At 42.5% G+C, this 25,619-nt stretch overlaps 1 protein-coding gene across 1 annotated transcript in view; it reads right to left on the minus strand.

Moving 5' to 3' along the window:
* Window positions 1-25,106, minus strand: part of NIPSNAP2 (nipsnap homolog 2) — a 51,401-nt gene extending 26,295 nt beyond the window's left edge. The window contains exons 1-5 of the mRNA XM_082245482.1: window positions 24,975-25,106; window positions 15,981-16,120; window positions 10,871-10,916; window positions 6,910-7,004; window positions 1,148-1,218 (exon numbers count right to left, since the gene is read on the minus strand). Of these exons, the coding sequence (XP_082101608.1) occupies window positions 1,148-1,218; window positions 6,910-7,004; window positions 10,871-10,916; window positions 15,981-16,120; window positions 24,975-25,054 (432 nt within the window). The 5' untranslated portion in view covers window positions 25,055-25,106. The remainder of the gene's footprint in view (window positions 1-1,147; window positions 1,219-6,909; window positions 7,005-10,870; window positions 10,917-15,980; window positions 16,121-24,974) is intronic.
* Window positions 25,107-25,619: the final 513 nt, after the last annotated feature.

The raw sequence follows: 25,619 nt of genomic DNA on the forward strand, positions 1-25,619 counted from the left end.
GAGCTGGTCAGAGATGATGGGAAGATGAATGGAGCTGGTCAGAGATGATGGGAAGATGAATGGAGCTAATTACTGTTCAATAGTAGAAGAAAACCTGTTTGAGTCTGCAAAGGACTTGAGACTGGGGAGGAGGTTCACCTTCCAGCAGGACAACGACCCTAAACATACAGCCAGAGCTACAATGGAATGTTTTAGATCAAAGCATATTCATGTATTAGAATGGCCCAGACAAACTCTAGACCTAAATCCAATTAAGAAACCTGTGGCAAGACTTGAAGATTGCTGTTTAGACACTCTCCATCCAATCTGACAGAAAATTAGCTATTTTGCAAAGAAGAATAGGCAAAATTTCACTCTCTAGATGTGCAAAGCTGGCAGAGAAATACCCAAAAAGACTTGCAGCTGTAATTGCAGCGAAAGGTGGTTCTACAAAGTATTGACTCAGGGGGGCTGAATACAAATGCACGCCACACTTTTCACATATTTGTAAAAAAAAAAAAAATTGAAAACCATTTATCCTTCCACTTCACAATTATGTGCCACTTTGTGTTGGTCTATCACAAATCCCAATAAATGAATTTATGTTTTGGGTTGTAACATGACAAAATGTTGAAAATTACAAGAGATATGAATACTTTTTTAAGGCACTGTATCCCTCTGTTAATTATTTTCAGCTCTTACAACACTGGAAGTGAAATCTCACAATTAAGGTATGCCCTGGCACCTTATGTTGCCAGCTATACCATGCTGGCCATAGTCTGCACCCATTCTAGGTATACAACTAAGTGTTTACCTCTGGAAATTATTGGGTAAACTAAAGATTCCTTTTTTTTTTTTTTTTTTTTACATACCTAAGCCCTGTCAAGTGCATGTTGGACAAGCTTTTTACACATAGGGAGTACAAACACGTGATATAATTCTCAATAAAAAAAATTTCATCCAATGCCAGCATATTCATGCGATTTGTTGTGTTTTTCATACATTGTCCTGTTTTTTATGACAATTACTGTAAAAGATTGTTTCAGCACTGTAGAAAGTGAGTAAATGGAGGGCTATATGACTAACATTACACACAAATACCTAAGGAAGAGGAACTTAACCTAAAAGAGCAGCATACCATATAGTAGTAACTATAGGGAAGGCTTACCTTGTTTTTTCTGAGTTTATTCATCACCTCTGTCAGTGCTGGATATCCTCCCTCATACCTCCACAAGTGAACTGCAATGTAAAAAAGTCATGAAAGTCTGTGCACCACACATTCTTTCAGGGTTTGTAAAATTATTTAAAAAGGAGAAGTAATATTTATCCATTTTATCCATTGCTGAGAACGTTAGGTATTGTTTTAAAATGCTATTCCATTGAACAGTTTTAGAATGTTATAGAATTCTAAGGTCCCTTCACACTGCTATATTGCATTAAGTCAGGCCACTCATAAATGGACTACTGTAATGCAAAAAAGTAGGTGCATGTACTATTTTTTCTAAAGAACCTTTAAATGCACCATAGTGTCTTACCCCGCGTTGTCGAATGCTACAACGCATGTAAAAGGTGCATTGGGGGACCATGCAGAATAGCACCGCACCAATGTACAGCAATGTACCCTATTGATCCCTAAAAACAAACTTACCATAAAACCCTTTTCGTTCATTAACGTAAACAGTTTATTGCTTGAACATACAATAGTAATCAAACAGTAAAACGTAAAAAATATAAAGTGCAAAATCCTGCAAACAGGAATTTAAAATGCAACATACAACATAGCAGCTGAACTTGAGAAATTCTCAGTGAGAATAAACTAAAAAGTTGGTCAAACAACAAATTGATCACACATACAGATAGCATTGTAATTTGTAAACATGTAGTCCTGTGTCACACCACCATCACAATTTGATGGTGGCGTGCGACAGTGACACTGGACTACCTGTTTACATCACAATGCTATTTCTGTGTGTGATCAAGTTGATTCACACATGACACAAACATGACCTGTGAATGGTCACTTAATCAGCAATGGCAAATTCTCTCTCATGAAGACAAGCATTTCTGCTCTCTCTGCTTTAAGTCTATTTCTCTTCTCATCCACAAACTGTGCTGAACACTCTCTCAATTTCTGCACTACTAGTGCAGGGGGCAATACAACATAGCAGCCTGAACAACAACTTGATCACACATACAAATAGCTTTGTAAACATGTAGTCCAGTGTCACACCTCCATCACAATTTGATGGTGGCGTGTGACAGCGGCACTGGACTACCTGATTACATTACAATGCTTTTTCTTTGTGTGATCAAGTTGATTCACACATGACACAAACATGACCTGTGAATGGTCACTTAATCAGCAATGGCAAATTCTTTATCATGAAGACAAGTATTTCTGCTCTCTCTGCTCAGAAGTCTTTTTCTCTCTTCTCATCCACAATGCTGGAAACTGCTGAACACTCTCTCACTTTCTACACTAGTGCAGTGTATTTTGTGGCAGTGGCAGCAAAACAAGGTAATCTGTATTTGTTGACTCCCCAGAACTAGTATGGGTTGTCTGAGGCAGCGATGGTTTTCGCTACAAAATATCCATGCAGTTGGACTGCAGGGCTTGAGCTGCTTGCTGCACTGGCATCTAGTTCAAACTCCTCCACAATTTGGTCAAACTCTTGCATAAAACTGCTCGGTGCTGCTGCTGCTTCCACCCAAGGGAACTTGTCTTGTGGTTCTGCGGCCTGTGATGCTCCAGCTGTGCTGCTCCTCAAGTCTTCCTCTAGTTCCCCTGTCAGTGCATCTTTTGCACGCTTTGCAGATTGTGCACTTGTAAAGTATCTGAAACAGAAATAAAACATAGGTTAGGCTAAATATGAAACACTTGATGACACTAAAAACCCTGAGGCTGATTAAAGTTATATATATATATATATATATATATATATATATATATATATATATATATATATATATATATATATATTTTTTTTTTATTATGAATTTGTATAATAATAAATTATATAAAGAATGTAAGCCTATATAATTTATATTCTAATATATATATATATATATATATAACTATACTATAGATAATGACAATGACATTATGTCTATATATTATAGATAGATTTTTTATTCTCCTCTCCACAATAACACTTCTACGGTATTTGATGAGATGCCATGCTGTAAATTTAAACATTTAGAAATTCTAACACTCGATGAGCTAATGTAATAATTAGGTTACACAATCTTACCTGTCTTTATATCGCCGGTCAACCAGGGTGGCAAGTGCATATAAGGGTTATCTTCCACAGTGTCGAAGCGTTTGTTGACAGCTTGAAGCAGGGTTTTTATTGTTTTCATGCCAGTATCCGCATTGCCTTCTTTAGCAAGGATGCGTTTGAGGACGGTGACAGCTGGAATGACGTAAGCGGTGGAGGCAGTCGATGAGCTTACTTTCCTTGTTAGCTCTTCAAATGGTGCTAGAACAATGCTCGTTTTTTCTAGCAAAGCCCACTGGTTAGTGGTCAGTGTACTGGGCAGGTCATCATGGTCAGCAATGTAAGCACAGAGGACTCGCTTCTGTTCCAGAAGACTCTATCATCAAGTACTTCTTGTTGCAGGCGTTTAGGTTGCATTTGCATCTGGAGCTGGATATCTTGCATATCTTAAATACGCAAGTTGAGAATGTTTAAAAAATGCCCCACAATTTGTCTACCGATTGCAATGGCATACCAATTGCAATGCCCCACAATTTGTCTACCGATTGCAATGGCATCGCTCACACTCTGTTGTGACAGTAGTCCCTCATTGACTACAAGCTGCAAGCTGTGAGCAAAGCAGCCTAAGCTCCGTACCCCCATTGTGTCCATGGGCTTTTTCATGTTGCTGGCATTGTCTCAGAGTATGACATGCACTTTATTCAAAGGAATGTGCCACTGGTCAAGTATATCCTTAATTGTAGCCGAAATGGTAGCTCGTGTCCAACCAGTGGACTGTTAAACTTAAAAGCGACATTGGACACACATCAGAGCACCATACATCTGTAGTAAAGCTCATAGCCTTTATATCTTTAATCTCTTCTGAGACATGTTCGCAAACTTTTTTGTACAGTTCTGGCAGTGCGGTCTCGGAAAAATACTTGCGTGGTGGAAGAGAGTACCTCGGCTCTAAGTGTTCCAGTAGGCGACGGAAGCCCTCATCTTCAACAACTGACATTGATTGAGCATCTAAAACAATGAATTCTCAAACTTTCTGTGTTATTGCCGATGCTTTCAAACTTTCCTTTGGAAACTTTTCGCGTTGTTGAAATGCATACTGCATAGTTAGTTGCTGCTGGGCTGTATTGTCCGCTCCTTTTGTTTTGTTGAGCTGCAGGAATTCAGCGTGCTCCTTAGCATGGTGTTTATGGATGTGCTTGATTAAATTGGTTGTATTGAACTTTGCTGCAATATCACCTCCCCTCGAAACATTTACTTTGCAGACATTGCAAACAGCCTTCGAACTAGTTGGCGTGGCAAGTGTGAAATATCTCCACACAACCGACTCTTTGGCGCACTCCATGTCCGACACACACGTGAAGCTGATGAATGACGTAGGTTCTGCTGCGACGAAACCGATCGGCCTGTGGATCTGTTAATTTTACTGATCCCAGATCCAGTTATTTTGCCAGTATCGAGGCCGATATATGATCCTAATATCGGATCTGTGCACCGCTACTTTGGTTCAGGAGTTTGCAAAGGCTAACAAATATCCCCAAACTCTGATAAGTGGGGGCATCTCCTCATTGAAAGGAGGACTTGCACGCAAGGTTGGAAGGTTTTGGTGTTTAAATCATGGACTTGTGCAAAGAGAAACAAAAAAGAGTGTTTAGTTCCAGAGGAAAAAAGGTTTTCCAACGTAATCCTTCACTTTTCTTTTGCTGGGGCAAAAGGGTACTCCTTCCCCCTAGCTTTAATAAAGTTGATCAAGTGCCTGGGTACAGCCATCAAGGCAGTGCTGAGGAACAGCCAATCTGGAAAATTGTCTTGAACTAAGTAACTTGATTGAAAACATGTCTTAATAAAAACAAAACAAAAAAACAAACAACCTATGGTTGTTTTTCCTCCACAGAAAGAGAAAAGTCATCCATTCTGATAGGACACTAGCTATACTGCCTGTTTAACTTTTTTTTTTATGTTGTTCGTATCTAACTTTTGTGGCAGTATAACTCCATGTCCTAGATTTCCTTCTGACCGTGTCCCTTATTGACCAATTAGGTAAGTTCATATTACTTTACACTGAATTGGTCATGGGAACATTTCAGGGGCTGGCAACGCTGATCTCTTTATGAAACTGCTAGCTGCCTGACAGTTCTGACCCACCAGCCTCAAAATTTTAAGTCACTGGCCCTGAACAAACATGCACATGAAAAAAGCTAGAACTCCTTATCTGCATACTGGTTCCAGGAAAGTTTATTGCAGCAAGAGAGCAAGCATTTTGGATGTAATTCCAACATTTTACATGCTCATTCCTTCACATTTTTTTCAATTGTATTATACTTTTGTAGATTAGCTACTAGTAGTAGCAACTCCATGCTATGACAATGGGAATAAATTGTTTTCAAAGAAATCGCCAATTTATAAGCTTGAATTGTGAGAAGTAGTACATCAAAGCAGGCAGAGCTTTTATATGTAATGTGTACGAGGCTCTTCCTCGTACAGTGGATTACAAACTGTACATAAAAAAAGGTGTTCAAAACATTAATATAGATAGGGAATTTTACCATAAAGCAAATCTCTTTTGCGTATATATTTAAAAACACAAAAATAATAAAACTAAGCATTCTCTGAAAGAAACCTCATGTCAGTTCCTACTGAATGTGACTAAGATAAAGAAAGGCTAGTAATGAAGATGTCTAATGGTGCACAACCACTAGAAGATGGATTTTGCTCTGGTGTGTCAGAGGAAAAATTTAAACATCTGACAAGACTTGCTGCCCCTCTGAAAACGTTTGTGTTCATCAAGTGTCAGAGGTGGTTTACAGGCGGTGAGGAGACAATATGTCTGTTTTAACACTAAATGCACGGGGCTGTAGCTCGTGGTCAGTGGTGGTACCTTCCACTGAATGAAACATGCTGTTTAATTTTTGTGGGCCACACATCTGAACTTGCCTGTGGTCAATCACAAATGGAGAAAACCTGATGGGAAACCAGTGTCACTGAATCCCCATCAGCCCTACCCACCCAGCTTCTAACACTTGACAGAGTGACCATATGGTACATAATTCTGTCAGTCGCACCAATATTTGTCACGGAGGAACAATGCTAAATATAGGATTTACCCTGCCAGTGTTTTCCTTTCCAAATTAATACGCATGTTAAAACATAAATCACAAAAATATGTGTAACTTCACATTTATTTTTTAGCTACATAAATTATTTTTCCTTGAACTGGGGCTGTCAACAACAAAAGTGAATAAAGGCTTATTCATACTAGCAGTTGGGAGGGGGGGGGGGTGTCAATAAAGCCCCACAGCTGAGCCATACTTTTAACTGCTGCCACCTTTAGCTGCATAGGTGGCAACAGCCACTGGTATACACGTCATGGCCCCTTGAGAATTTATACCTCATGTCGCTTTTGGTGGGCATAGTGGCCTGAAAACGCCACCCATTCAAGTTATAGGGGCCGCTCTGCAAGCACCCTACAACAGCGGGAGCTACCCACGTTACACTAGTGTGGGATTCAAGGGGTTAGAGCGGGAGGCAAGGAGGTAATAAAATGCCTCATCACTGCCTGTTAAACGCTTTCTGAAGAGTGATTCACGTTTGGACCAAAGCTAGTGTGAATGAGCCCTTGAAAGTAGCACTTTGCATTAGAGACCTCCACAATGTTAAGCATTTGGTTTTAAATGAGCAATTTAAAATCATGTGATGCTAAGAGGTTTGCACTTGCCTGCCTGATCTTGTTCTCCATACCATGTATTCCAACTGCCTACTAGCGTACAGGGATACTCTTCACCTGCATGGATCTTTGGCAATATCTCTTCACTTAAATACAACAAAAGTAAAACAATTTTACATTAGATGATTACAGCAGTTATGGAGCACTACTAACCAAACCGTTGAGTACTCTTCATGATTTTGTTTATTTGCACTAGCAGTTCATTTTCATTTATAAAACAGTAATGTGAACCACTATATGATCAGAACAAGCCATACTCATATACTGTACACACATTAATTAGCGCTTGTGAATAAAACTTTAACTGTTGTAATTGTACATGCTATAGAGAGCGCAAACAAGGCACTAACTAAAGATGCAGTATCTCACGAAAGCGAGTACACCCCTCGCACTTTTGTAAATATTTTTAATATACCTTTTCATGTGACAACACTGAAGAAATGACACTTTGCTACAATGTTAAGTAGTGAGTGTACAGCTTGTATAATAGTGTAAATTCGCTGTCCCCTAAAAATAACTCAACACAGCCATTAATGTCTAAACCGCTGGCAACAAAAATGAGTACTGTACACCCCTAAGTGAAAATGTCCTAATTAGGCCCAAAGTGTCGATATTTTGTGTTGGCACCATTATTTTTCCAACACTGCCTTAACCTTCTTGGGCATGGAGTTCATCGGAGCTTCACAAGCTGCTACTGGAGTCCTCTTCCACTCCTCCATGACGACGTCACGGAGCTGGTGGATGTTAGAAACCTTGCGCTCCTCCACCTTCCATTTGTGGAGGCCCCACAGATGCTCAATAGTGTTTTGGTCTGGAGATATGCTTGGCCAGTCCATCACCTTTAACCTCAGCTTCTTTAGCAAGACAGTGGTCATCTTGGAGGTGTGTTTGGGGTCGTTATGTTGGGAATACTGCCCTGCGGCCCAGTCTCCGAAGGGAGGGGATCATGCTCTGCTTCAGTATGTCGCAGTACATGTTGGCATTCATGGTCCCCTCAATGAACTGTAGCTCCCCAGTGCCAGCAGCACTCATGAAGCCCCAGACCATGACACTCCCACCACCATGTTTGACTGTAGGCAAGACACACTTGTCTTTGTACTCCTCACCTGGTTGCCACCACACACGCTTGGCACCATCTGAACCAAATACGTTTATCTTGATCTCATCAGACCACAGGACATGGTTCCAGTAATCCATGTCCTTAGTCTGCTTGTCTTCAGCAAACTGTTTGCAGGCTCTCTCGTGCATCATCTTTAGAAGAGGCTTCCTTCTGGGACGACAGCCATGCAGACCAATTTTAAGCAGTGTGCGGCGTATGGTCTGAGCACTGACAGGCTGACTCCCCACCCCTTTAACCTCTGCAGCAATGCTGGCAGCACTCATATGTCTATTTCCCAAAGACAACCTCTGGATATGACGCTGAGCACATGCACTTAACTTTTGTGGTCAACCATGGCGAAGCCTATTCTGAGTGGAACCTGTCCTGTTAAACTGCTGTATGGTCTTAGCCACTGTGCTGAAGCTCAGTTTCAGGGTTTTACCAATCTTCTTATAGCCTAGGCCATCTTTATGTAAAGCTACAATTCTTTTTTCAGATCCTCAGAGAGTTCGGTGCCATGTTGAACTTCCAGTGAGTGAGAGTGAGAGCGATAACACCAAATTTAACACACCTGCAACCCTGTAACAGTGACGAGTCACATGACACCAGGGAGGGAAAATGGCTAATTGGGCCCAATTTGGACATTTTCACCTAGGGGTATACTCACTTCTGTTGCCAGCAGTTTAGACATTAATGGCTGTGTGTTGAGGTATTTTGAGGGGACAGCACATTTACACTGTTATATAAGCTGTACACTCACTACTTTACATTGTAGCAAAGTGTCATTTCTTCAGTGTTGTCACATGAAAAGATATAATAAAATATTTACAAAAATGTGAGGGGTGTAACTTTTGTGAGATACTGTATATACATGATACAACATTACATGATACATAAAGTATAGAAAAATAAATCAAGTGTGAACACCTATATAGTTGGCCATAGCTGTCGGATTTTTTCCTAATCGATCAGTAAATGCATATATCTAAAAGACATTTTTCAAGCATCCAATTTTGCATGCTGCCATTTAATAAATTAATATTAATAGTGAAAGGGTGAGCAGACAAAAAAAAAAGGGTCTGTTTAGCAGAACATAAAAGCAATTTATTCCTTTTTGTACTGCTGTCCCAGTTCTTGCCAGGGAAGGGGGGTTAGGAAGGCAGACTGAACTTAAGGCCTGTCACCTTCCTGCCTCATCCAATCAAAGAATGCTCTGTATTCATTCAGAAAATACGAAGCATTCTCCAAATTCTGCCCTTGCCCATCCTCCTGTGTTCACAATGCAGCAAGCCAGTTACTTGGCACAGGACCCAGAAACAAGTGGAGTTCACTGGAGTAGTGGTGTGAACTTCGGTGATTTCCAGCTTCCACAGGAATCGACCAGGTATGCTATATACATAGTCACATTGGTCTAAGCTGGACCATGCAACTATGTATAAAATACCCATACCTGTAATTCATCTTTAACAACTACATGCCCATAGCACGTCATATGACATCCTCGAGGTTGAAGCTGTTATACCAGGATGATGCTTGCAGCTTCAGGCATCATCCCAGTATCAAAATTTCCAGCCAGAGATTCTCAATTTTTGTAGAAGTGTATAACTGACATTTTTCCCTCTCTGTGAGATCAGACCCTCGGTGACTCTCAGTCAATGGCTGGGAGCACTGACCAGAGTGTTCTGGCAGGGGGTCGTACCCCTGTCAGAACACAACAGCTCAGCGGGGGAGATTGCTGTACTAATATCGGATCATGAGTACAGTGGCCCTGACCGAAGCTGACAGTTTGTTTTATGTGCAACCCACTATTAGTGTGTACCAGGCTTAAGAACAATAATTCTAACACCAAACCTGCTGCATAACTCTACAATGGTAACCTGTAAAGGCTTTTTAAAGCATTGCCTATTAAAAATTGAATGTACCGTAGTTTCTTTCCACTCCACGGGTGTGTGCAAATTTTAAAGCGTGACATATTCAGTATCTTTTTACTTGCTGCAGCATCATCTTTTATATTTTACCAAAAAAAAATGGGTATTATATTGTGTTTGTGTTCATTAAATTAATAAAGTCTATTTTTTTTTCAAAAAAATTGAATTTGAAAAACTAGCGCTCAAGTACTGGGTGACTTAAAAATTGAAAGCATCCACCATTTTATTCTCTATGGCCTCTGCTTAAAAAATATGTAGTGTTTGGTGGTTCTAAGCAATATTTGAATACAGTATTTAATCTCTTGAAGCAGTTTACAATCAAACTGACTTAACACTGAAATGCCCAGGTACACTAACCCTAAAGGCTCATGTAAATAAACTCCAGGCACAAGATGCAATTGGCTTTCATGTGCTATTGAGCTGGTTGGACATGCACTGACTTTTATGAAGAAGAAAAGAAACTCATGAGCAAAAAATAAACTATGTATAGCCTTTACTGTACCACAAAGATAAGTACTTAACCACTAGCCGGGCCATTTCTGACATTTCTCTGATGCATGTGAAAAAAATAAAATCTGCATTTTCCACATACATCAAAAAATGTTTCACAAAACGATGTCAGAGATGAGCCACCAAACCCCATGTGTACTGGCTCGAACAGATGTAGACTCAAGTAAGGGCTCAACAATATGACCATCAAACTCAGAAGTGAGTGAAACGTAGTATTTCATACAGTTGCTTCTCAACTGCATTGCCTCTCGTTTGCTTATGGAGCTGCTTCTGAACGGCTTCAAGTATATTCTGTATTCATATTTGACATGTATGAGATAAAGTAGTAGTTCAGACACAAGCATAGGCCTGTGTATAAAAGTCCCAAGCTAGGATGTGGGTAAATTAGACTCATTCTGAACAATAGCAGACTTACCAATGTTTGTTGTAGGCATCTAGACATTCTGGCTTTACATTGTGAACTAGAACAAAAAAGTTTCAAGATTAACTACAAAGCAGACAGTTCCAATGGACTTACAGAATTCAAAATACATATCTTTCATAAATGCTTACATTATATATTTGGAAATAATGGACAGGTATCTAGATCTCGCACTAAAAACTCCCATACCCCTCCGGTTTGGTTCACATTTATGCGATGCGGGAAGGCTGCGAATTCGCAGCCTGTTCCTGCATCGCACACGCACCCCCGGCAGTTCACACTGCCATATGCGATACGCTGGGGGTGTCAATGTAATCTTAACGACACCCCCAGTTTGATCGCATATCGCAGTGCGATCGTGCAGTTCGCACAGGAGCGGATCGCACAAGTGTGAACCACTGTGCGATCCGATCCTGATGCGGCTGCAAAAATGCCTCCTGTGCGTGTTTGCTCCGGGTGCGATGCGAATTTAGCCATAGAAACTGTATGGCTAAACTCACACCGCACAGCTGATCGCATGTAATGTCGGAGCAGTGCGCTCCGACATTACATGCGAACCCGGCACTCGCAGAAGTGTGAACCGGGGCTCCAGGTATGGATATTTGGGTACCTAAATAGTGGACTGACAAGGGCCTCTACCACATTGGACACTTTTTCAACCAACGTGGCCCATTCACTCTTTCCCATTGTGTTTACAAATTAGGGATGCCCCTATCTGAATGGTTTCGTTTTTTTTATCAAATTGTTCATTTTGTACGCACTCTTCGACCCAACTTGAATGATCCCCCTTCATTGACTGCCTACAAAAAATGGTGTACTGAGGATCAGGGCTTACAGGGATGTATCTCCATGATATATGCATCACTACTTGCCCCCCTCAGAAACAACCTTACATGCTGGCCTAGGAAAGGAATCTAGATTGTGACATAGAACTGGAGTCTTAGTGCTTTTGGACTCAGATATTTTTTAAGGGGATCCTGAAAGTGTCTCCAGTGGAAGTCAGTTTAAAGGTTTTAACTAGATAATATCTGGTTCCTTCCTACCTTGCCAGAATGTGTCTAAATGCAACTCGGGAATCACCAAAGTCCGAGTGATGCTTGTGCTGCGAGACAGTGGAGCGAACATGGTTAAAGGTATGAGACTTGCTGAAGTGTCAGACCTCAGTTGCATGGCACACACCCTCTAACTGGTGTTAAATGATGGTCTGTCAAACCAGAAAGCTTTGCTGGAAATTATTAGCATGCTGAAGAAGTGCGCAGGCCATTTCCATCATTCTGTTCTTGCCAAGCAGCGACTGAGGTGCATTCAGGAAGACCTTGGCCTACCCAAAAACAACCTGATACAGGCTGTTCCAACACGATGGAACGCTACACATGTTACAAAGGATGCTGGAGCAGAAGCAAGCTCTCACTATATATTCTGGTGAATATGGACCTAGAGGACATTCTTGTCCTACTGCAGATCAGTGGGACATAGTAGCCAACATTATTGAGACGCTCGTACCCATTGAGGAAGGGACATTGGAGGCGAGTCATTACGACTCATCTGTTTCCTTTGTGATTCCATGTGTGAGAGTCCTGTAGATGCTTCTTCAAACAGAATGAAGAACCCAACACACGTGGCATCAAAGCATGTAGGCTGGCCATGAGGGACAGCCTCGCCAAAAGGTTTGAGAAGCATGAGGAGAATAAAAATGTTGTGCTTGCATGTCTTTTGGATCCTCAATAAAAGAACCATCCTTTCTCTTCTGATGATGTATTGGCCAAGGCAAAACAATGGCTGACAGAAGATATTCAACAGAAGGTGCAGGAGGTTCCTCCTGACGAAAAGAAAAGTCAAGAAGAGAAGGTTTCTGATGTGGAAGAGCAGGATGCAGGAGAAACATGTCCCAAAAGACAATGAACAGAAGAGAAAATTAATTGTGGTCAAATAGATGCAATGTTCAGCGTTTTATTGGGGCCTCATGCGGAGGATTAATCAGAATCGGCAATAAGGAGCCTGGATGATGAACTTCATCTCTATTTGAAAGAACCAGTAATTGACAGAAGAAGTGATCCTCTTCAGTGGTGGAAAGAAAATGAGGCACGCAACAAAACACTTGCTTCCCATGCTAGAAGATACCTTTCTGCTCCTCCTACCTCAGTACCAAGTGAGTGTATTTTTAGTGAAGTGGCAGCAATTTATGAAAACAAGTTTAACTGGTGAACATGCTGAAATGTTATGCTTTCTGCACTATAATATTGTTCTACTTAACTGGGAGTATTGATTTGAAAGTGTAGTAGTAGTGTCTGTCAACCAGTCCGAGTCTACTCCAATCCACTGTCTAGCTATTTTTTCTAGAAGTTTTGCACTGACTGCGCTGCGGTCAGTGCAAAACTGCTAGAAAAACAAATAGACAGTGGATTGGAGTCAGTGCCAGTGGACTACTGCTGCAGTAGAGCGCTCATCTTGTTGTGTCACTGCCAAATCACCAGCTGTCCCATTAAAGCGGTAGTATACCTCTTTTTTTGACTTTTAACTACAGGTAAGCCTATAATAAGGCTTACCCGTAGGTACAATTAATATAAGGGCTGCGCATCTTCACTTACCTCACGATTCGATGCGATTACGATTATTAGGGTCACGATTCGATACGATTCGATTCCGCGATGCATCACGATTACTATGGGGACCCTTTTCTAAAGGGGGATCTATGGTGACCCTGCTCTAAAGGCGGCTCTATGGGGACCCTTCTCTAAAGGGGGATCTATGGGGACCCTGCTCTAAAGGAGATCTATGGGGAGCCTGGGCCTGTCCTAAAGGGGATCCAGGGGAACTGAGCTCTAAAGTGGGACCTATGGGGACCCTGCTCTAAAGGGGGATCTATGGAATAGATCCCCTTTAGTGCAGGGTCGCCATAGATCCCCCTTTAGAGTAGGCCAGCATCCCCAGAGATCCCCCTTTAGTACAGCAGATCCCCCCATAGATCCCCCTTTAGTAGAGCAGGTCCCCTCATAGATCCCCCTTTAGAGCAGGCCACATCAGGTTAGAAGAGTTACCTGATGCTAGTTGTAGTACCCTGGTAAGGAGGAATGCTGGGCTCTGTAGTCCCCCTAGTTGTAGTATAGCAGGCTCTGGTAAGGAGGAATGCTGGGCTCTGTAGTCCCCCTAGTTGTAGTATAACAGTTGTAGTATAACAGTTGTAGTATAACAGTTGTAGTATAACAGGCTCTGGTAAGGAGGAATGCTTGGCTCTGTACAGAGCCGAGCATTCCTCCTTACCAGGGCCTGTTATACTACAACTAGGGGGACTACAGAGCCCAGAATTCCTCCTTACCAGGGCCTACTGTACTACAACTAGGGGCACTACAGAGCCCCAGCATTCCTCCTTACCAGGGCCTGTTATACAACAACCAGGGGACTACAGAGTCTGTAGTAGTCCCCCTAGTTGTAGTATAACAGGCCCTGGTAAGGAGGAATGCTGGGCTCTGTAGTGCCCCTAGTTGTATTATAGCAGGCCCTGGTAAGGAGGAATGCTGGGCCCTGTAGTGCCCCGACTTACCAGGAAGCAGAGCTGCAGCCAGTTGTGGATGAAGTAGCGGTAGGTCTATGGAGTAAGGCTCGGACAGGTCCTGGGTGATGAGCCTCATGTCGGGAATTTGGAGCTCGGACTAGTGCAGTGCACGGTACAGGCGGAAAGCAGGGCCTCCTCGCTCCCCTGCGGTCAACTCAGGCTGTCTGCCGAGAACCGCACCGCTACCAGAAGTGTACCGAGCTGGGAAGGCCGAGACTTTGGGCGGCCGGGCTGTCAGAGCGGGCGGTCGGGCAGCAGCGTGCTAAGTGGGCGTGCCGTGTGTATCCCGGGGCCAGAGAGAGCACTGATAGCTCTGCTCTCCTCCTCTCCCGCGCCGCGAGGAGGAGCTCCGTATCCCACAAGCCCGGCCAGCGCCGCCATGTCACTTCTGTCCCCGCACCCGGAAGTGACGTCATTAGGTAATTGATTATTCAACCACCCTGAATCGATGCAGAATCGCGAAGGGTCGCATCGCGATGCATCGATTTGGCGATTATATTCAGCAGCCCTAATTAATATCTCCTAAACCTGCATGGTTTAGGAGATATTACCACTGCATGCAGCCGCTGACGAGTGCGGCGCATGCGCTCTGAAGGTCCTGCGGACCTTCAGAGTTCCTTGCCGAAAATTGCCGGAAAATTACTCCCGCGCACATGTGACGTCACCGCGGCTCCGGCCACTCACAGCGCCGGAGCCGCCGAACCCGGAAGAGACGCCGAGGGATCATGTCAGCTCCCACAGCGGCGTCCTGGGGTCTGTGTCAGGGCTTCGTTCGAAGGTAAGTTTTTCATAATGAGCTAGTATGCGATGCATACTAGCTCATTATGCCTTTGTCTTGCAGGGTTTTTTTTTTTCCATTAGAGTATACTACCACTTTAAAGTGAATTGGACTGTTGGTGAATCAACAGCGGGTCAGAGGAGGAGCCGCTGCGGGACAGAGATGACAGTTGCTCTTAAAAAATTATAATTTAAATTGAGTGGATTTAAATCTACTAGTGATTTAAATCAAATTCACTCTGACAAGGGGTCAGCATGATCTGGCGAGTGTGCTGTGTGGTAGAGTGGTTCATGCATGGTTGGAGAACATGTAGTCACGATTAAGGGCACAGAGTGCAAAAAATATGCAGACTTCTTATACACAGTTTTCATGATTTTTTTTTTATTTGTTGTGTATAAGTTTGCACATTTTTAAGTTTGTTGTTAGCTCTGTGTTGCCCTATATAACTTGTGTACCGGTTTTCAACTTTGATAAATAATAAGATTCATTGTTTAATGACAGCAGCAGTTATTTCACTATTATTTTTAGGGCTGTGCAGGTGTCACTCATTTATATAAATAGTGTGAACCTTGCCTAATATTCTCTGTGTCTACATTCTTATATGCAAATGATATATCTTCCAAGATTGCTTCTGTTTTCTATGTTGCTTGAATATTTTAGAAAAATCTAATAAAAAGAAATTAAACAAATATTTTATATTCCCATGTGTCTAGCTATTAGTATCAAAAGGAGCTCTACTATATAACTCTACTGTAGACATCTGTAATAATTACATTGTATTTTGTAGAGGTTGCTGGTCTCTTTCTTCGCCAGCAGATTTGAGTGTGCATCCTTGCGAGGGTCGACCTTACGCACAAAAAGGGATCGGAGCCAGCTGTCTTCTTTGGCTTTCTGACTAGATGATGCAAGGCCCCTGCAAGGAGATTACATAAATAAGTAAAATATTATAAATATCTTTACATACAGTATACCTATACATTACATATCTCTTTCATGATACTGCTGAAGTAGGTTGAACTTGTAAATACCAGGTTGCAAAGAACTACTGGTTACTTTGGTCATACTCAGATTAGCCTTGTGAAGATGGCCAAACGGCAACATGCTTGCAGGTATGTTCCAGTCAAAATGATTAAGTATCACAATGCACAGGGGGAGCACACACTCCTGCTGCTTACCAGTTTGTAACGTAGAAGCACTCATAAATATTCTATCTCACACATTAAAAAAAAAAAGACAATTACTGTATTGTGTAATTTCAAAGTTCATTACATTGGACCCCAACCTGCCATGTTTTCTGATTCTAGCTGGTCAGCAAGCAGAGATAATTTTTTCTAAGCCTTACTAGTACTAACATGTAAGCTAAGATTTTGCCTTTAATACTAGTTCATATTCAGTTTCAGTGTGGTAATAAGAAAATCTTCACCCCTGTAAATACCTTTAAAAAGACCACTGTCAGTACATTAAAAAAAAAAAAAAATGAAAGAAAGTTTGCATATGAACATATACAGCAGTTAACAATATGTTGTTGTACACCCTCCTTTACAGCCAATCTTTGCACTCTCGCAGAGTTAAGTAAAAAAAAGGATTGAAATTTGTCTGGTTCAGCAGGGACCAGCCAAACTCTAATTCATGCCATGTATGGGCAGGGTGTTTGTACAGAAGTTGATCCATCAATAGATTTCTGTACAACTGCCCCGTCAAATTTTTGCCACTCAATTAGCACCATCATTTATAGTGAGTAGCGCTGATTGGTGTATTCTGGTGACGGGGAAGTTTGTATCAGAATACAATAGCTTAGTGGGGAGGATTCTCTCATCCACACTAAATGTGTGGATGGGGGGAAATAAGTCTTTTTTCTTCATTCAACCTGCTTGGTAAACGAAAAAAAAAAAAAAATACTTATCTATGGCCAGACTTAGGCTGACCATACACAGTTCGAATCTGCTGAACTGCACGAGATTAGAACAGTTAATGGGCAGGCTGAATGTACCAAGTTGATCGATCGATCAACATGGGTACAACCAGCATTCCGGATTTTCTTGCGATTATCGCTAGTGGCTGCAATAACCGCTAGTAATAATTATGGTCTTCTCCCGGCAGGGATGGATTTCCTACTACCCCTGCCAGGAGCAGCCAATAACTCGGTAGGAGGGATTGCCCTGTCAGCACTATCCGTGTTGATGGGGGAATGGTTTGAGTTTCTTTCCTGCAACCAGCAATAATTGAAACTTCAGCATCCACCATATCTGGGTATGTCAAATGCCTATATCTCCCTGCTGTGGGCTCCCCCTTCACAAGCATCATGGCAGAGTTGACAAGTTCAGTGGTGACAGGGTACACAAGGAAATGTCCTCTTTATAGAGGAGAGTGAAGACACAAATTATGGTATACTGTATGTCAGCGGCTGCCTAGAAAAGGGTACAGCCTTGGGGTATGGTAAATATTCTGGTCTGTCACAAGGTAGAAGTTGACTTCAGGCAAATAATTAAATACACAACTGAACTATACAGTATTTATATTGTGGGTTACTTTTCATGCCATCCCTGTGATCCAGGTGCCCTTGAGAGATAGCACAGCCAGATCTGTGAGGCTACACTATAGCTAGGCAAAAAAAAAAAATGTATTAACAGTCTGATCAGCACAATGAACGAAGCTGACCATACACTCATAGCATGTTGTTTGAAAACGTTTGTTTTAAGAACGTTCGTTTGATTTTCTCATGGTTAGTGGGGTCAATTTGATGTTTGTTTTCAATTGCAGTTACAAGAAAAGTCAAAGATGCAGGATGGAAAACTTTCTTGAACAAATTTCTAACAATATTAATGGTTTTGTTTAGAAAAAATGTTATTCACTAAAAAATTGAATGTTAAAAGAACACTTTTTTTAAGTACTTTTGAACATTTATCAGGTATTAATGAGAATGTTCATATGAATGTCCATTAGAAAAACTACTAGTGTATGGCCAGCTGTTCCCCAGAGTTGGAAAAATAGCACTGTGGAAAGTAATAAAAAAACCCTGACAGGCTAAGTGCTGACCCTCTCCCTCCCAGGGTGAGTGCTGCTACCGGTATGCAGGGGGCAGAAAGTGGAGGGATTTAGGTACTTTTACTAGTTGTATGCAAACACAAGTAATTCATTATTTGAAATACATGACTGGATTGAATGGTGTCTATCTCTTCCTGAAGTTAATCCTAATGGTGATGTCTATGTCAGCTCAGAGTTCATCTTTAAATAGCTGAAGGTGATGTGCATATAGTAACAGGGTCACACAACATGAGTGTGACACCGTTTGACTTTACTGTTACAGCATGTACATAATAAAAGCAGACTGACATTAACATCATTTCAAACCAAAACAACACCAAACTAACAATAAAACCTAATAAATCCATAGAAATGCACTGAATGCCCTGCCACAAGGAAACCAAAAGTAAGACTAAACTACGCTGAAAAAACCTGAAAATAAAATTTATAACACCTCACTGTTTTTTTGCATTGGTTTTCTTTTTGAAGTTCTGAAAGGATAAGTACAAGAAGAGTGCAAATTACATTCTTGCAACCCATAACCCTCCCTAACAATTCTGGAATATACACAAACTAACCTAAACTGAGATTATTGCCCAATGCCAACAGTTACTCACTCCTCTCACTCCTGCACAATATTCATGAGGCATACAGTATATTGTGAATGAACGGAGAACTGCAGCCAAATCTTGTTTGGCTCTACTTCTCCTATGGATCAGAAGGAGTGCAGTTTATTCTGCACTGCTGTGAGCCATTTTCAGCAGACTGAAGCAGCTGTCGGCTGACGTCACAGTCACTCCAGGCTCGGCCAATGAAGTAGGGATCCATCCACATGCCTGGACCGGCAGGAAAATGGCTAACTGTGCCCAAATTGGACATTTTCACTTAGGGGTGTACTAACTTTTGTTGCTAGCAGTTTAGACATTGATGGTTGTGTGTTGAGATATTTTAAGGGGACAGAAAGCTTACACTGTTATACAAGCTGTACAGTCACTACTTTACATTGTAGCAAAGTGTAATTTCTTCAGTGTTGTCACTTGAAAAGATATAATAAAATATTTACAAAAAATGTGAGGGGTGTACTCACTTTTGTGAGATACTGTATATTGCTCTCTCAAATAACTCAGACACGGATTACTGCTTGGTTGCCTAGGTGGCAAAAAGCATTGCAGTTTGAGCACATTAGTAGTGATGAGCACTGGTTAAAGAGTAAACAGGATCTAATCTAAAGTGAACACATTAAGACACAGAACCAAATGGCTTCAATTAAATTGTAATTCATCTCATTAACATGCATTTATTTGTCCAATCTTTCTGTTCTGTATATTAACACGAGTTAGAAAAGGGTTACAGAAAAACATCTTGAAATAAAAGGTTGTGGATTAAATGGATGATTTCTTTATCTTTCAGTACAGAACAATTGCTGCCCAGTTTTTGAAGAAACAGATTATGTTTTCTGGTGTTGTCAAGTGTCAAACACCGATCAGCCATAACTTTATGACCACTAACAGGCTAAGTGAATAATACTAATTATCTCATTACAATGACATCTAAAAGTGGGTGGGATATATTAGGCAGTAGGGATCGACCGATATCGGTTTTTCGTTGCCGATACCAATATTTTGTACATTTAAAGTTTTGAAAAATAAAGACAATTTTTGTTTAATGGCTGGCACCCTGTGGTGGGTGGGTGGGTGGGTGGCTGGCTGGCTGGCTGGCACCCTGTGGTGGTGGGTGGCTGGCTGGCACAGGGGCTGTGGGTATGTGGGTGGCTGGTAGAGGGCCTGTGGGTGGCTGGCTGGCTTGCTGGTACAGTGCCTGTGGCTGGTACAGGGCCTGTGGGTGTGGGTGGGTGGCTGGCACCGGGCTGCTGTGGGTGGGTGTATGGCTGTGATAAACTCCTGCGAGACCAGTCCTGACTCCAGACAAGGCTGTTTAAAGGCGAGGGAGGTGGCCTAAGAAGGCAGAATGACGTCACGAAAATATCGGCCAGTTTCGGGGCCGAAACCGATATATCGGGAAAATTGCATATCGGCCCTCAATATATCATCCTTGCCGATAATCGGTCGATCCCTATTAGGCAGCAAGTAAAATCTTTGTCCCCTACCTTCTACCGTGTCTTTTGGACCAGTTCTAAAGCTGGCTATACATTATACACATTTCTTATTAAATTTTCTTTAGATTTACCTTCAACCGTGTAGAGCAAAGGGCCTGCCTGATTGCATACAAAACTGAAAGTTCTTAGGCCTGACCTTTTATTGTATGGTTTTGGTTAATCTAAAAAAACTGTACAAGAAAATTGTATAATGTATGACCAAACTAAGTTACAAGAGTACTGCAAAGAGGTGATCTATGTAGTGAATTCAGAGGGATTACTTTACCAGCTGATGCTCCTATTTTTCTCTTGGACATCACCGATAACCGTGACATTTCCCAACACATGAGGGTGTTTACTTTCTATCCTACTTTGTACGCTAGAAGAGAGATTCTGTTAAAATGGAAAATCACAGTCCTCTACTTCAGTGTTGAGGTGGAAGACCGTGAAGGAAGTACTCCCCTTGTACACAAATACTTATGCCAGCCGTAATTGCCCCAAGAAATTCAATAAGATCTGGTCTAGCTGGGTTGATGCTCATAGCCTGACTGTAGAAAATCGTGTACTGCCTCTCCTACGCAGTTTTCTGTGGTTCTCGTTTGCATTTTCTGGAGATTGTCCAGAGGAAGGAGCACTCTTGCTAAGGCCAAGTCCAGAGTCAGACCCAGATTGTCCAGCTTTGTGGACGGAACCAGAGCAGACTTCTTAAAATTCAGAATCCAGCCAAACTCCCTCAAGGTTTGTGATTTCCAGGTTTTGTAGCAGAGCAGTTTGGAGACTGCGCTCGCTGGAGGAGGTCCTCCAGGTAGCCCAGTACCGCGATCCCCCATTGATGTAACAATGCCAACACTTTCGTGAAGACCCGAGGAGCGGAGGCGAGACCAGAGGGTAATGCAACAAACTGATAATGCTCCTCTCCCATGGAAAAGCGGAGGAAGCACCAATCGATCCTCAGCAGAGAGGGAGAGGACCCCACTAGACTCACCACCCCAAAGATACCAGGCACCGCAGCCACCAGGAAAAATCTGCACTGCACAAGCAGCGATCTGGAAACAAAAGGATCCAGGAGTCAGCACCAGGGAATGAGACCAGCCAATTGTGCAGTCGCCGGTGGCGCACCCCCCCTGCCCCAATCACCACCATAGCGCCCTGCCCCCAAACCAGGAGGTGGACCAGACCACCCACACAGCCCCAGCATAAGTTGAGGGGGGTAAGATGGGGTGGGGACAGATGAAGGGGGTGCTTGACGGGAAGGAGGGGAACCTGGGGGTCTCCCCCAACCCATGGAGGGGCTCACGTCTATCCAAAAAACCCTAAAAGGGAACCAGAGGAAAGGGGGCACAGCTACACACCATACCAGGAACCAGAGGGGCACTGTTCCAGACAGAACCCCTCGCAATCGAAATGGGGGGCTGTCAGCCAGGAGAAAATCTGAAACTTGGGCCGAGACCCAGTCGTAAGCGACCTCAGGAGGCGTTTAACTTGCAGGCCAACCCCCGTCTGGTGGGGCTATGTCGTGGCCGACCTAGTGTGACGCTGAGGTCTGCGCGCGTGCTGGCCAGACTGGGGTGACCACTGGATCTAGATTATCCAGCCCGTCGCCCAGTCCGGCAGTTGATTGTAGATCTCACAGGAAAAAAACAGGAGAAAACAAATCTATCTAAAAATAAAAAATTTGCCACGACCAGGAAATCCAGAAAGGAACTAAGTCCTTACTCCTGACTAGGCAGAAAAAAACTGAGTACCTAAAGCAGAAAGAAGGAGTATATCCCCTGTAACTGCCCATAGGCATAGCCAGACTTTTTTCTGCCTAATGTCCTACTCCTGTAGAGGGCAGAATAACCCAATGGTTAAGAAGATCAGGAATGAAAGAAGATCATTGAATGAAAGAGAAAATACATTTTTATAAACACATTATATTTTTCTGTTTCCTAGGAGAAAAATGTAAACAAAGGCGAGTGTTAAGGACCCGCCCAGATCTCACGTTAGCAGGAACTAGCACTCCTGCTCTCAATTTCTAAAGTGTGATTTACACAAGTTTCTGCGTGTCATACATAGGACCACCCTATGAACATTTATAGCCCAAAAGAAGCTTCTGCTCTTTTTTGTGCGAAAAGCTTTGCGTGGCAAAATCACATCGCAATTGGGGTGCCATCAAGATTGGCAACCAAATGTGTGTTGTGCATTTTGCTGCGCTTTGGAATCACAGGCAGGATCGCTGTGATTCCAAATTGCATAATGTTAACAGGGCCTAAAAAAAAAAATGGTCAGGGCCAGCATGTTTTAGGTATGATAAAAAAAAAAAGTGCAAAATGTTCATTATTGCAACATACACACATGTGGTATTGCTTTGATTGTCAGGTGTAGGGAAGTTTAATTTGGATTGTTTTTTGACAGTAGGTTATGAGAATAGCAAGAATTATACAGCTATATTTTATTTATAATTTTAATTATTTTTTTTTTGTACTATTTATTGTGAAAAAAAGGTATTATTCAGCTGGATTCACTAAGTCAGTGGTCTCCCAACTGTGGCCCTCGGCGCACTATTCCTCCCACTAATACAAGACACTATTCTGTCAACTGATACCAACAATCAGGTAACATTTCTCCCAATGATGGGTCACTATTCCTGCTAATGACACCAACGATGGGGCACTATTCCTGCTAATGACACCAACGATGGGGCACTATTCCTGCTAATGACACCAACGATGGGGCACTATTCCTGCTAATGACACCAACGATGGGGCACTATTCCTGCTAATGACACCAACGATGGGGCACTATTCCTGCTAATGACACCAACGATGGGGCACTATTCCTGCTAATGACACCAACGATGGGGCACTATTCCTGCTAATGACACCAACGATGGGGCACTATTCCTGCTAATGACACCAACGATGGGGCACTATTCCTGCTAATGACACCAACGATGGGGCACTATTCCTGCTAAAGACACCAACAATGGGGCACTATTGCTCCTAATGGCGCCAACAATGGGGCGCTATTCCTCCTAATGATGCCAACAATGGGGCGCTATTCCTCCTAATGACACCAAACAATGGGACACTAGTCCTCCTAATGACACCAAACAATGGGACACTAGTCCTAATGACGCCAAACAATGGGACACTAGTCCTAATGACGCCAAACAATGGGACACTAGTCCTCCTAATGACGCCAAACAATGGGACACTAGTCCTCCTAATGACACCAAACAATGGGACACTAGTCCTCCTAATGACGCCAAACAATGGGACACTAGTCCTCCTAATGACGCCAAACAATGGGGCACTAGTCCTCCTAATGACGCCAAACAATGGGACACTAGTCCTCCTAATGACGCCAAACAATGGGACACTAGTCCTCCTAATGACGCCAAACAATGGGACACTAGTCCTCCTAATGACGCCAAACAATGGGACACTAGTCCTCCTAATGACACCAAACAATGGGGCACTAGTCCTCCTAATGACACCAAATAATGGGGCACTAGTCCTCCTAATGACACCAAACAATGGGACACTAGTCCTCCTAATGACGCCAAACAATGGGACACTAGTCCTCCTAATGACGCCAAACAATGGGACACTAGTCCTCCTAATGACGCCAAACAATGGGACACTAGTCCTCCTAATGACACCAACAATGGGGCACTATTCCTCCTAATGACACCAAACAATGGGTCACTATTCCTCCTAATGACACCAAACAATGGGTCACTAGTCCTCCTAATGACACCAACAGTGAGACACTCTTCCTCCTTTATTACCAAATGTGGCAACCTTTACTCCCACCGATGTCAGGAAAGTTTCCACTTCCGCTGGCCACAGTCCGGCCCCCCTAAAGTCTGAAGGACAATAAACGGGAGCTTCATTTAGAAAATCTGGGGACTCCTGCACTACATAGATGTGATGTTTTACCAACACATGTCAAAGTTTAAAAACTGCTTTCAGGTGTTAGGATTTTGTATTACCTACCCTCTGTCATCAAAGGGTTAAAAACCTAGTGCGGCAGAAGGAATCACAGACGTCAGCGCGCTTGTAATCCAGTGTTTGTTTCCTCCAGCCCAATCATGGGAGGTTCATACCTCTATACCTCCACACAGACCTGGGGCTGGAGGAATAGTCTGCACTGGTTGCAATGCTCTGTACACTTGAATGCACATATCTATACACACGTTTTTCCTTTTATTATTGTGTGTGGATAAGATGTTTTGGTAAAGGTGGACTAAATGGTGTGTGAATGTGTGTTGAATACAGGAGGCCCCCTGTATGAGGTGTATGGGGAAGGGTTTCCATGCTGTTCCCATACAGGGTAAGGTATCCCTGTCATGTCTGTACACAGGAGGAGGAGAGGAGAATACACAGCACTGAGGTGACCTTGAGCAGAGCTTAGAGCAGCTGTCCCTAATCTCCAGCACATGGTTATGGTATACAGAGCCCTCTATATACAGCACAACAATGAGGGAACAGTGAGGACACCTCCACACACTCACTGACTGACTACACACGTCTCTGACTGTCTCCTACAGACTGATACTGACCGCGCCAAGCACCACTTTACCGGACTTCTCACAGGAAAGCCTTATAGCTCGTTCTTATTCACTGCAAGGGGGGCATACTAAGTCACTGCACATGCTCACCTGGCAAGCAGAAGACTAGGCCCGCAGGCCTGCATCCTATTCGCCCTACTCCAAGCCGCGGACACAGCTCTGCTCGCCATCTTGCAACAATCCGCTGCCAGTGCACGTCAGGGAACGGAGGAGGAGCGCCACTGCCATACACAGGCTCACCGCCAGGAGGACATGTGTTGTCTTAGAGAGGTCCTTAGAATGAGCTGTAATATCACAGCCAACCACCAGAGGGACCTTACATGAGAGGCGCTGCCAGAGTTTATCAGTGCTTAGAAAGTCATTTCCTAAACTATTGCGAGCTATATCAACTATTTAATAATAAAAAAATATAAACGTAAACAATATTTATGTGCTGCTAATGCTAGGGCTGGGAATACAATATGAGATATATCAACTGTATAATAATAAAAAAATATATAAAACTTAACAATATTTTGTGCTGCAAATACTAGGGCTGGGAATACAATATGAGCGATATCAACTATATAATAATAAAAAAATATAAACATAAACAATATTTTGTACTGCTAATGCTAGGGCTGGGAATACAATGTGGGATATATCAACTATATAATAATAAAAAAATATATAAATCTAAACAATATTTTGTACTGCTAATACTAGGTCTGGGAATACAATATGAGATAAATCAAC

The sequence above is a fragment of the Pelophylax lessonae genome (genome assembly GCF_965119305.1).
Source record: "Pelophylax lessonae genome assembly, chromosome: 2".
Lineage (NCBI taxonomy): Eukaryota > Metazoa > Chordata > Amphibia > Anura > Ranidae > Pelophylax > Pelophylax lessonae.